At 30.6% G+C, this 13,430-nt stretch overlaps 1 protein-coding gene across 8 annotated transcripts in view; it reads right to left on the bottom strand.

Moving 5' to 3' along the window:
• LOC100646289 (protein scalloped) overlaps positions 1 to 13,430 on the bottom strand; it is a 340,073-nt gene that overhangs the window by 22,325 nt on the left and 304,318 nt on the right. For all 8 annotated transcript variants that reach the window (XM_048405341.1, XM_048405340.1, XM_048405339.1 and 5 more), the window contains one exon: positions 11,507 to 11,637. In XM_048405341.1, coding sequence (XP_048261298.1) covers positions 11,507 to 11,637 — 131 coding nt within the window. The remainder of the gene's footprint in view (positions 1 to 11,506; positions 11,638 to 13,430) is intronic.

Raw genomic sequence — 13,430 nt, 5'->3', positions numbered from 1 at the left:
CCCATTGCACTTTATTCTTACACATAAGTGGCTGCCTTTTTACACAGCCCAACCTAAACAATTTATTGATGTTAATCATCTTTAATAAAAATAAAAAAAGATAAATCAATGGGTTGTAGGATGATCTAGATTAATAATCGCCGCCGAGTCGTGCCGTGAGGCCGCCAATAACACTAGCGTGATTTAATTTTTATTTTATTCGATTTTGTAAATTTATTGTTATCACTAGGTTGCATGTAGAGGATATGTATGTATACATTTTGTGTCCATTATTTTGATGAATTAAAGGTCAAATACAATATTCCATATATCAATAAATTTATCGAAAATTATTTCACGTTAGCATTGTATACTACTCTAACCCAATCCATAATCCATTACTTTTTGGTTATTTTTCTCATCGATAGATTGAACCATATAAAAATTCGGCCGCCTATTCCAGAATAAAATGTAATCGTAACATAGAAACTTAAATTCTATTGGAGTTTTCTGTGAACATCTCAGCAACTATGACCGATTGGTGGTAACATGTATATGGAAAAGTTGTTCGGAATGCTGACCTTGGCAACATTATTCTAAGGTCACCAAAATCGTATTGCATATTCTGTTAGTTGCGTAATACGATTTTTAAAGTATTTTAACATCCTAAATATAAGCATTGTAATATTGTAAATGTAAAAAAAGACATAGTAGATTTATAGCGCAGAAAAACTATGAAACAAAAACTAATTTTTGTCTGGATATAGAAACTCCATTTATTCCGTTACAACGATATTTTACTACACACACTCCAGTATGTATTGTCTGTGGTATTAAATATATTCAAATACTGGTAAAATACTAGAAATGTATATCTGCTAAATTATGTTGCCGAATTACATTATTATGCATTTAAGGATTAAATTATGTGTTTACTAAACAATTATAATTTGACAGAAAGATTGTACAACTTTGGTAACATTATGAATAACCAGAACCAAAGTTTCATCGTCTTACACATGCATATTTGCTTAACATTTTTAGGATATTTCCTATTCTTAATAAAATATTAGTATTTAATGTTGACTATATATTTTAAATTGCACGTATGCCTTAATATAATTGTTAATATGTCGGTAGTTACATATAGATTCTTTATCGTTTCAAGCATTAAATTAAATTGCATTACGACGTAAATCATCTATAATTATTTTCAATTATGAAGTAAATATAACAACTGTTTTAAGACTTCAGGTGTGTTTCAGTATCGAAAATTTCATTATTAATACATTGTTGGTTGGAGATATATATACAGAGCTTAAAATTAATGAAGTTCGTTATAAAATTTGTGATGATTTATCATTCACATTTGGTTATGTTAAGCTTTTTTTTGATCTTTCACGTGTTATAAATATAATTTTATTACAAGAGAAGAAGAAATTTTCGGTAAATGTCATGCAATTTTATGCTTTGATTGTCGAGTGGCAATATTAGTTATTCGGATGATGATAGTTCCACAGAATACAGTTCTGATTCAGATGATATGAATATTAGATCAACAAGAAGACAAAAAATCAGAAAACCATAGTAATCGATTCTGATGTTAAAAATGGAGAATACTCCTTTGTTTTTACAGAAGAGTAGATTGAAAACCACATTTTATGAAAATTAGGATACACTACCTCGGCCATAGACGCAAAACTTTGCACAAATTCTATAGTCCACAATGTGCTAAAGCAAACTAAAAAAAGAAACAGAATCTAAATTCACGAATAAATTGTCTATAAAAACCAAACATAACATAAAATAACAAACAACACTAATGAAATTACTAACACATTACTAAAAAAAAATATTCCATTAAAAAATTTAAAATTCCCATGAAAGATCGAAGAAAGCTTCTATTTATTCCCTACTGTGTATCCACACAGATCAAACTGTGTAAAATTAAATCGATGAACGATTTCCCCTGGTTGCCTGCATAATTTCGTTCTCGCCGCTGAATTTCCAACCCCTTGCATCCCCATTCCCTCGCCCCCTTCGTTCTGTCGCTGTTTTAAGCCCGTCCTGAGCGCGGTTGATGTCATCGATCGCTATCGAGTGAAACGGCAATGCAGTTGATTGCAGAAACAAGGCTGGTTTTGGGTCGCGAAATTCGCGGGAATTTTGTGCTTTTATCGGAAAGCCGTCGTTTTAATCAGCGCCACCCCCGCGCTGTCGAAAATTGCTGACGAAGCGAACGCGAGAGCTTCGTTCCCGTGATATCCGGGAAATTGGCGTGTACCAACCCTTCCATGATCCCCTCTCACGTTTCTCCACCCCTCAACCCGGTACAGGCCTTTTCAATTTCGTTCATAAATCCGTAATGGAAGAGCCATTACAAGCTCTGCCCATTCGAAATGAAGCGTGCCGCGTAACAATGCACAGCGATAAAGCCTTTCTCTTCGGTCAACGTGTACGGTGAAAAACTGTGAACTTTTGCCTGTTGCCTTTTTCTCTCTCTCTCTCTCTCTCTCTCTCTATTCTCTTCTATCCTTTTATATGTAGCAAGGGAACACCATTTTTGTGGAATCGGCTGCTGCATTGGTTCAGATTGAATTGTCGCTTCCTTTTATTGATTGATTTAGTTATTTGGTTGAGTTTTTGTTGTTATTTGTATTATAGTGAGATTTGGAGGGTCCAGTTGATTTGATAAGAATGATTTTTTTTTATTTACTAGTATTTTACAATCAATTCTCGCATTGAGAATTTTGAGTAATTTTCTCTGGCGTGGCGTAGTGACATGGCTAATTGATAAGAATGATGCAGGCAAATGTTTTGAATTACAGCGAATAACGAAGGTATTCAAAGGTAGGTTATTTTTCTTGCTAATTCTTCGTATTCTTTCGATTTTTCCATAAAATTTTTTGACATAATTATAGTAACCATTGATTCCAATTCCAGTGCAGATATACATATATGAATTTTTCATTACCTTTGAAGGATTGTCTTTTCTACCCTTGGTGTTAATTTCTTTCAACGCTCAAATCGTGATTTATTTGTAATATTTCTATCACTATTGTATTATCTTATTTTGCAATGAATTGCTAATTTACTTCTGTTCAGATAAGCCGCAATTACTTTTTGCGATTTTCTTTCCTTGTATAATTTAACGATAATTTCCTTTTCAGGTTTACTTGCTTCCGATTTTTCACCATTCATGATACTCAATTATAGGTAAACTTGCTTTTAAGTACTATTTGCTTACATCTAACTTTTTAATCAAATACGTACATGTATTGCAAACTACTGTATAATCTGTGTAAACTATTTTTTATTTAAAAAGCAAGGAATATTTATATTGAATTGACAATTTTCAGTTTGATGTCTGTAAAAGACATCTGCACTTATAAATAAGTATAAGCATAAATACAGTACTTGACGATAATACAATGATAAAATGATATAATTAGGCATAATAGTATAATCATTGCCCCACACGGGGTATGGACTAAAATTTACAAGTATGGATATGGTTACGTAAACAAATGAAATCTTCAATTTTTTTATCAAAAGTTATATATTAACGACTTTTTCAAACAGTAGGCCCCAATCTTAAAGAATCTTTTAAATATTACGTCACACTATAACCGTGGAATGGCGAACTTACTATGGCACCTACGAAAGTTTTGCTAGCAGGTCAATTTACAGGTGATAGTAATCTGTACGCTTATAAAATATTTCAAATTTTATTCTCTAACACGTATGTCAAGTTATGAGCTGAATTTCATCTTTATGAAATATTATGTTCATAGTATGAAAGTCTTTATAAACTTAATGTTGTAACTATCGATGGACTATTAAAAGAATAAAAATTTACACCAGAGGAATTAATCTCGCTGCATTATTTTAGTCGTTCTCGACTCAGTCGTATTTTTCTAATATTAAAAAATATTTCAAGATTCAACAACATATGAAAAAAATATTTGTATGTGTGACTTCTCGTTTCAATTCATATCCAACTTTTTTTCAAGTATTAAAAATTCTTTTTGCAGCTTTTGTTTATATATTTTACGAAAAATCGTTTAAATTAAAAGTGCAATAATCTACAAACCGTTGTAAACTTACGACATTTCTAAAAAAAATTTCAAATTGGTTATCTTGACTACTCTGGCAGTTTTAAAAACTAACTCTACTTTTAGTTTATAATTATTACTTAAAATAAAAATTCGAAACCCGCTATATATTTGTAATGCTTCGAATTGCAAGAAATGTATATTTAAATCCTATATTACAGAAATAAAACTTTTTATAATATAATTAGTTAAACTTACACGTAAACATTTTCCACTTTAAACATTTGCCACTATAAGCCTAAAAATCACTTATTTCTTTTTATTCATCAGATGATTGAGTACTTTCACTCACTCACGTCACATTCACGAATACACATAATCGCAAATTCAATTACGCATACATAGAAAACTACATACAATACTTCACATAAAAATCGACCTCGCCGCCCTTATACATATGTAAAATGTATAGGTACTGCTCCTATTTTGCACGCGGTGCGATTTCTTTGAAAGGAATGCAGACGAGCGAATTTTCGAATTTAATAGAAAAAAGGAGGAAAATGTACGGGAGAAAGAAAGGATACGATAGAGAGATAAAGACAGATAGAGAGGGAAAAATTATTATCGTGAAATCGGGCGCGCACTGCATGCGAAAAATCCATTTCATTCCGCGGGACCGTTCTTTACCGACGAATCTGCAGTAGAAAATCAATTCGGTTAATTGAGAGGGTGGCTGTTCTCGTGTTATTTTTTTCTCTTCCACCTCGTTTTTTTTCTGTTTTATTTTCCATCTTCCCTTTCTCTATTTTTTCCACCCTCCTTTTTTTTCAATTTTCGCTTGTTCTCTGTCTGTTACGGTACAATCGCTCTGTCACGGTACAATCGCTCTGTCCCTGTCCGCGGCCAGCCCCTCATCGCGCAAATACACGCGAGGAATGCAGGATTGGCCCGGGTAACGGGCTGGACATGTTTATCGACATTCTGAAATGCCGTTCGCCCGTTTTTGGATGTATCGTCAGTTATTGGGAGAGCAGAGAGGGAGAGAGAGAGAGAGAGAGAGAGAGAGAGAGAGAGTTGCGTTTACACCGCAACAATCAATTATACTATAATGCTCGATGCAGGATTATTTTGGGGGATATAGATGATGCGGCCTGATTCTCCGAAGAATGTGCTTCCTGGAAAAATTCGTATACGGCGACTAATCTATTAAGTCTATTGAAACCAAAATACGTAAAAAGGATGAAACGAATTAATTGTTTTAATGCTTTCAGTTTGATGCGATCTAACTTTTAACTAGAATCATTGAGTCATCGGAGAATACAATAGGTTGGATTGAATTCGCATAATTATGTAGAATACAATACACCTCACTCATTTTAATAACTTTGAGATATGTTGTCAAAATCACCATCTTGAACAACTTTTGTATATACATACATATAATATCGCTCGGCTATAATTTTCGAGATATTACAAAAAAAAAAACATGAGTGAAAAGATCGGAATTACACGACCTTTTGGTATAGACTTCTTCGAAACAATATCCATTTTCATTGAAAATGGATTGAATGGAAATATTTGTTTTAATAATTTTTTAATATAATAACGATGTTGATAAATATAGACTTTTTTTAGAATTGTTTAAAAGTTTATAACAGTAAAAAGTTAAGGTTGAACATATGTTAAACTATCAAGGGTTAACTTGTATTCTATATGTTAGACATACAGATACAGAATACAGAATATAGGCTAAAATGATCTATTCTAAAATGAAGTGCAATACAATGATTTAATCTCCAAACTATTATACATACATCACTTACAAATGTATGATACCACTTAGATACATTTTTGATGCATTGCTAACCGTACAGTACAAACGTGAATAAAAATCAGATGAGTGTACGATTGCAAACAGGGCCTGGAGACTTTTGTCCTTACTTTAATCATTATTTTATCAGTTTTGATGTGGAAAGTCAACTCACCAAAATTCAAAGATACATTTTTTTATGAATATTAATAATTCAAAGCATTGTAGTAAAAAGGTGTAATTAAAGAAATGTACAGCTTTCCCTCGGAAGCAACACAATTACTTATTTCGAGGCAAATATAAGAGACAGGTATACTATTTGGTTTGCCTTTTTTCTCGAACGGAACAAGAAAGAACACGGAGAATGAGCGAGAGACTCCAGATAGGGACAAATCATAAAAGAGCGTATAAATGATGCAAATTTATAGCTTTTCGCTTGTACGAACCTCTTACTCATTCCCGGCTCTCTCACTTTGTCGGCGAGTTCAAGTAAGGAAGAATGGAGAGTTACTTATTGCGAGACATAAACTTGTGTAGCTTATAACATTAATAAATATCATTAAATTAATAAGATGCAAGTTATAGGTTATATAGAATTCGTTTTTAAAATTTATCATTTTTCGTCAAATACGATGATCAGATTAATTTGTAATTTGTACAATTTACTCATAAGATTTCACTTGTCTTATTATTAAATATGTTATTAATGCGATGTATGTTCTTCTTCTGTTTAATCATAAAACGACATTAATATTAGAAAATCAACAAAAATGTAGATATTTACTTACTAATCACGTTCTTGATACAGTAGGAATTGCTACAACGAAAGATTCTAAAACATATGGATGCTATAATGATCAGTTTTTACGAGTAAAATTAGAATACAATAACGAACATGGAAAGAAATTTATCGATTGATTTGATACTATCAATTTTCTTATATCTTCATTACTATGAATACTTTCTTATATCTACATTACTATAAATATATAGAGTAAATAATAAGAATGAATCTGTTTTGTCATCGTTTGTAAAATTATTAGTTCGGTTCAATTATTTACTTATTGATTGTCTCTATTTATTTGATAATTAAAAAATATTCCTATTAATTATTGTATTATGTAGTTTCAGTCATAAGTCGTGAGAATATAGTGAGGAAGCTAATTAATGTAAGTATAAATAATGAATATAAAGTATACAAATTACATAAATTTTGTAGATAAAGTATGAAAAAATTAGTAAAATGTTTACATTTATATTAAAACTTCCCCATTTAAATCTTTGTATTAGGTAATAATTTTGTTCTGCATAGATTGTGTCTAGAACACATTATCTCTAAATACTGAACACACATTATGTATTTAGTTCAATGTATACTAAAATGAGCTCATGTAACGAAAAAGATTCTAAAATCGATTAACTCATTCCAACATAGCTCTTTGTATTTGCTTCATCTTTAAATTCATTTTATCTTTAACAATAAACGAACATTTTAAAGCTATTCATTGGCAATTTCCATATAATCCTCTAAAAAAAATCCTACGAACTCTTCAATTGTTCTAGGATATCATACCACAAACTTGGAGAATTTTAGCGTTCCACGGAAGTTAACGGTGTCGTTTCCAGTGGTTCAGAGAACTTTGATAAGAGAACGTTGGCGAATTTTGGAAAAAATACGGCGACGGTACGGTTCGCCGCGAATGGTCTTTAATGGCCGCTCGACCGCGTAGAAAATTAAATAAGGTGTGACCACAGGAAACGTAAACACTGTGCCTAAAAATTCTTTTCTCGCGGAATAAATCGGCCTCCGGTTGGCTAACATAAGCAGGGTCACCGGCTGGTGTTTCACACCCCACGTGAAACGCGGAAACCAGAAAATTACGTCACACACTGGCCTGTCCTGCCACCGGGTGCTTCTCTGAATAATGCTCGCGGTATGCGGCCACTGCAGTACCAGATGCAGTCGCTCTGTAATTCCGACAAAGCTTCAAGCGTTTCGATGTGCACACCAGACGTTTTTTGAAATTTTTTGACAACTTGTAACTCTGATCCCCATTTTTTGCGGTTTATTAATTAACATAGTCAGATTTATTTATAGTTTCACAAAAAGATTTATGATTTTTATATTTGTTTTTACCTCTCCATAAATAAAATCCGTAGTATTTTGGGAACAGATCTTTTGCATTAGGTTAATGCGTATGATATACTATTTAGCGTTTTCCATTTTTTAAGATATATTGAAATATTAAACATTTCTCACGTTTTGCACTTTTTTCATATACTAGAAAGCACCTTCTGTAATGATTCTCTTTTATGATAAATCTCCTCTATAACCATATTTCCAAAAACTTTTTACAGCTACTAAATTTAAGACAAACTGTTCCTCTATTATGAAAACGAAACCGATTCTAAAATCATGCAATTCTGTGTTAAAATTAACTATTGTTTGTTCATTTCTTCTTTTGTATTATTTATAATCCTTTTTTATTGTTTTATTTTCTTTATAATAATATTTCTATTAATTTCTTATGATAATTTATTCCCTATAATTGTCTTCATTATGAAAACGAAATCAATTCTCCAAAATCACGTATCCAAACAAATTCCTTTCAATTAAAATTAACTGCTTTTTTTCACCGTCTCGTGACAGATACATCGAAGCCGGAAATAAACTCATGCTTCAGCAATGCGTGCCTCTATACGTTAGTGCTGATTAACTGCGTAAAACATGGTCGAATTGCTTAATTTACACGTTCGTTTTGTCTTCTTTTTATATTTGTGCATTCACTATCGACTGTTCCCTGTACGAACAATCCTGTGTTGCATGACTCTCTGTCTGTCTGTCTGTCTGTCTCTCTCTCTCTCTCTCTCTTTCTGTCTCTCTGTTTTCCTCCGATTTATATCGACGGTCCTCATCGCCGAATGAAAGCGGCAAACGCAGCGTTCTGTGATTTATTAACAGCCGCGCAATTGTTCCCAAATCGCTTTAATAATTCAGCTGTTGATTAAACGGGCCCGGGTTCATTTTTACGCGTGATTTATTCCGCTACAAACCTCCCTGTACGCCGTTCTTGATCGAACGAATTCTCTATTGACAATTAATTCTGAAGCAACCCGAATCGTTTGCGGGTGCAAATGAAAAAGAAAAATTTGTGTAAGAGGTAGAAGAGAGAGGAAAAAGAAAGAAAAAGAGAGAGAGGGAGAAAGAGAGAGAGGGAGAAAGAGAGAGAGAGAGAGAGAGAGAGAATGAGAGAGAAAGAGAAATGAACGAGCTGACGCGAAAAATTGAAAATATCGAGTGTCATATGTGTGGATGTGCTGTTTTCGAAAACTAGATATTAAAATCATATAATTGTATATGAAAATGACAGAAGAAAAATGTAATAAATGCATTTTTATAAATTTTTCTGATATCTATATAAAAGAGAGTACTTGCTCAACACATTGTTGACCGGAGTATTTGTGCAAAATAGCCTGTGATTGGTTATTTTTTATGCAATTTTAATTTCTGTATAATATTTTCAATTCAATCTTCAATGGAAGTAAAAGAGCATTCTCCAGTATCGCGAGTGCCATTTTCATTTTCAGTATCAGAATCGATTACAGAGGTTTTACATCTTTTTAGTAGTCTAATATTCATATCGTAGTGAATTAGAACTATATATTTTCTGAATGACTATCATCTTCCGAATCACTAGTATTGTCATTCGGATAATCAAAGTATCTGCATAAAATTTACCGGAAACTTCTTCACCAAAAAACTCGCAATGCGCCATTTTTGAAAATTAAATGATAACGTAATTATCTTTATAACATTATAATTTTATATAAGTATTATAATATTATAATTTGTGTACATAAAAGGGTAGGAGAAAACCTAATATGATAGAAGATGAATGATAAACACTTCATGAATTTTACATTATAACAACTTCGTACGGTGGTTTCAACTGCATATTTTTCTCTAAATACGTCGGAATATGTTTCCGCTTAACAACATTCAGGTAACACAATACATATTGATATGTTTCCGGCCAACAATGTATTAATGCATATGACATAGTTGAAAAGAAGAATAATGTTTCGAATTAATAAAACATTTCTTAAGTAATTGATAAATTCACGAAGTTTTGTAAAATCTAAGGATATTTTTAATATTAACAGGATTAATTATTATAGTACGAAAACTGAATAAAAAATGTTTCCTTTATGTTAAATATCATTACATTTTAAATTCACATAAAATTTCTTTACTATAAAATTGAAATATGATCTATATGTTATAAATCATGTTCTGTTTCGTGTAGACATTCTTCGTCTCTGTTTTTGCTCAGAAATATTTAAAAGCTTCATTAATTTTTATAATCTATCTTATAGGTAGTTTCATTATCTTAATTGTTTGTTTTCTGAATGGTATTATAGCGTTATGTAACTATTATAAAACATTATAATGCGAAAGATTGATTTTTGTATGTAAATTATAGAAATGTCATGCATTGAAACAACAATTGATCCATTATTTAGAGTATACTCCATGTCTCAATGCGTTACTCAATGTAAACATCCTAAATCTAAGGTTAAAAATTGTTATTATTTTTTAATAAATAAATTTTTACAAATTATATATATATATATATAATTCTTATAAATTATTACTTTCTGCTTCCTTGTTTTTTTTTTATAAATCTGGTATAGTAAAAAGAGTAATGACAACTTAATTAAATCACTAAAAGATATTCTTTTTATTAATGTTTTCTTTTAAAAAGGGCTGTATATTTTTATCCTAAGATATTGACTTTTCCTCACATGCCCTGCGACACACATGGATTTAGATTATATAATATTTCTTAAATATTTTTGTTTTGATTTCATATTAATTATGTACTATTGTTAATGTAAAAGCTGCAGCATACCCTTCGAAAAAAAATATAACAGGAAGATTGATAAAATTGGTTCAACAATTTTTGTCACATTTCAATACATCAGGGCAAAACATAAATCAATTTACTTGCACTGTTTGCTCGAACAAAATTGTCAAAATAATTTTACTTTTCACCTTATTTTGCAGTGTTTCTTCTCTTAAGCACATCCATAAATCGATGTTTAATTCGAACATCTTATTCATAAATATTGCAATAGATAATTTTAATGTACAATAGTCTTCTAAAAATTTATCATATATCAAATATTATTTTTCTGTTGTTCACATTTAACTTCCACATATTCGAATGCTTATGAGTGGTAGTGTGTATAAAGCTAAACAAAATTATGTTTCAAATGTTTCATCGCCAGATAATATAAATAATAATTTTTAATAATTCTTAAACAAATAAAAATGATACTTTTTATTATTAATTTCTCTGAACAAACGAAGATAATCATTTTTAGTATTATATTTTCTCGTTTCAAAAATAATACTACAATTTAATAGTAATACGAATATTCATTTTTAAACAATCAGAAATAATAAATTTTGTTATTACTGCTTAAACAAAATGATAACGTTTTACCTTTGTAAAGCGTATATAAGTGTCGATAAAAATGTTTGACATTGTTGTAACGCGTTTATTAGGTATAGATATATATAAATGAAAAAATGAACGGAAAATGAAAATAAAAGTGTAAAGAAAACACATGGTACAAGAGGTATTTAGATACTCACCACTTTGAGTTTCGCTTGGATCTCGCGAAGTTTTCGCCTAGCAAGCACTTGTATGTGCGAAGAGACCTGCTTTCGCGTTCTCGTCTTGCCTGTCCTCAATTTGATGTAACGAGCAATCAGCTCGTTTCGACCTGAAAAATACCAAAAAATAAGCGATTAGAAAACTGCATTTGTTCTTCATTTCTGACTCATTTCAAATTTATAGAAAATGTGAATCAAAGTAATAATTAAATTATTAGAGTTAATCATCCTAACTCTCAGGTAGTATCGTTGGATCATACAGTTATAGATGACATACAGTGGCTGTAAAAGGTATCGACACATCATTCGGCACTCGTATTTGTTATAGCATTTATATATTAATTAACTGCGTTTATGTATAGATACATATATTATTTCTTATGATGTAATAATATTTTCATATGATTATAAAAATTTGACACTATGAAAATGTTCGAAGTCGAACCTCGATAAGTCAAATTTCTATAAGAAGATTACAATTTTCCCTATTCCCTTCCACTCCGCTATGAAAAATTCTAATATTTGAAATAAAACTTACTTTAATTCGAATTATATGCTATCTGCATTATTTTACCTCTATAATTCGAGTTTAGAATAGTCAGACTTTTACAACTCTAGATTCATCTTTATAAGTTAAGTTTCTATCGCTCCTGTTTCTGCAATTCGATATTGTATCCTTGTTTCCCAACTGTTAAAATTGTCTCAATATAACATAAGGCGGAAAACATAAGACGACACAAGCCGTATACCTATTTCTTTGATTTTCGGCTACGTGCATATACATGGAAATTAATCGTTTTTTGTCAATAGAACATATAATTGCTCTCATCTCCCACGTCTTTTACTTTTGAACTTATGTACATTGAATAAAATGAGTTCTAATAAGAATCTTAAAATTCTAACACTTTCTGAAAAGGTGAATGTAATTGTGCCTTCATATAAAGCTTCTGTATGTCGAAGTTTCGTTCGTTAAACCTCCTTTACTCTAAAATTTCGATAAGTCGGAATTTCTACAACTTCAAGATTTTAGTTCTTCCTTTGAGGTTCGAGTTACCGAGATTCGATTGTACTTTGTTTAGTCACTGTTTCTATAGTCATAGTTTGGGGAATTAATTATTTCAGTTAAGCGTACATCGTTTTATTTATCGTCTATATTCTGCATTTTATGTAATAAAGATTTATCGTCTAACATACAGAATACAAATAAAACCCTCATAGGCAAGCCATTGATCATTTATATTCAATCCTAATTCTTTTACCATCATAAATTTGTACACAATTCCAAAAATTTCTACAATATTTCTCAATGTCATTATCATAATACATTATGTAACCATTAAGAGAAATATTTCCATTCACTTTTAATAAAAATAAAAATTCATGGTTAAAATTTCATTCGTTTCATTTCATCAATCAAGACTAATCAACATGATGAGTTGAAATGAAATATTCTAAAATTAGTACTAAAACTATCAACAATTTATATATGCATGCCTATTATTATCGAATCAATCGGTCAAATGATCATGGCTAAATATCAGTATTTTAATTTTATTAAAAGTTATGTTTTTTTGAACTGAATGTAAGTAATAGTTGGATTTAGCACGTTCAATAAGAAGAAAAAAATAATATTTAAATAACAAATTAAAATTTTATTATTTTTTCCATTTTAATTATAAATAAAAACTAAAAATTAATGATCAGTAAGTAAAATAACATTTACATAACTTTAGAGACGGAGGAATAAATAATATTCGTGCAGCTTCTTTTACTTTTTTGCTGTTTAATAGTTTCACTATCTTAATTGTTTTTGTTTTTTTTAGCAATAAAGTGCATAATTCATTGTCCAGCATTTGTCCAGTGTATATTTTCCACAAATATATTTCTTGCATCTACAACAAAT

This window comes from Bombus terrestris, chromosome 4 (genome assembly GCF_910591885.1).
Source record: "Bombus terrestris chromosome 4, iyBomTerr1.2, whole genome shotgun sequence".
Taxonomy (NCBI): Eukaryota; Metazoa; Arthropoda; class Insecta; order Hymenoptera; family Apidae; genus Bombus; species Bombus terrestris.
Note: the sequence above shows the minus strand (reverse complement) of the source record. Positions and strands in the feature narration are given on the sequence as shown.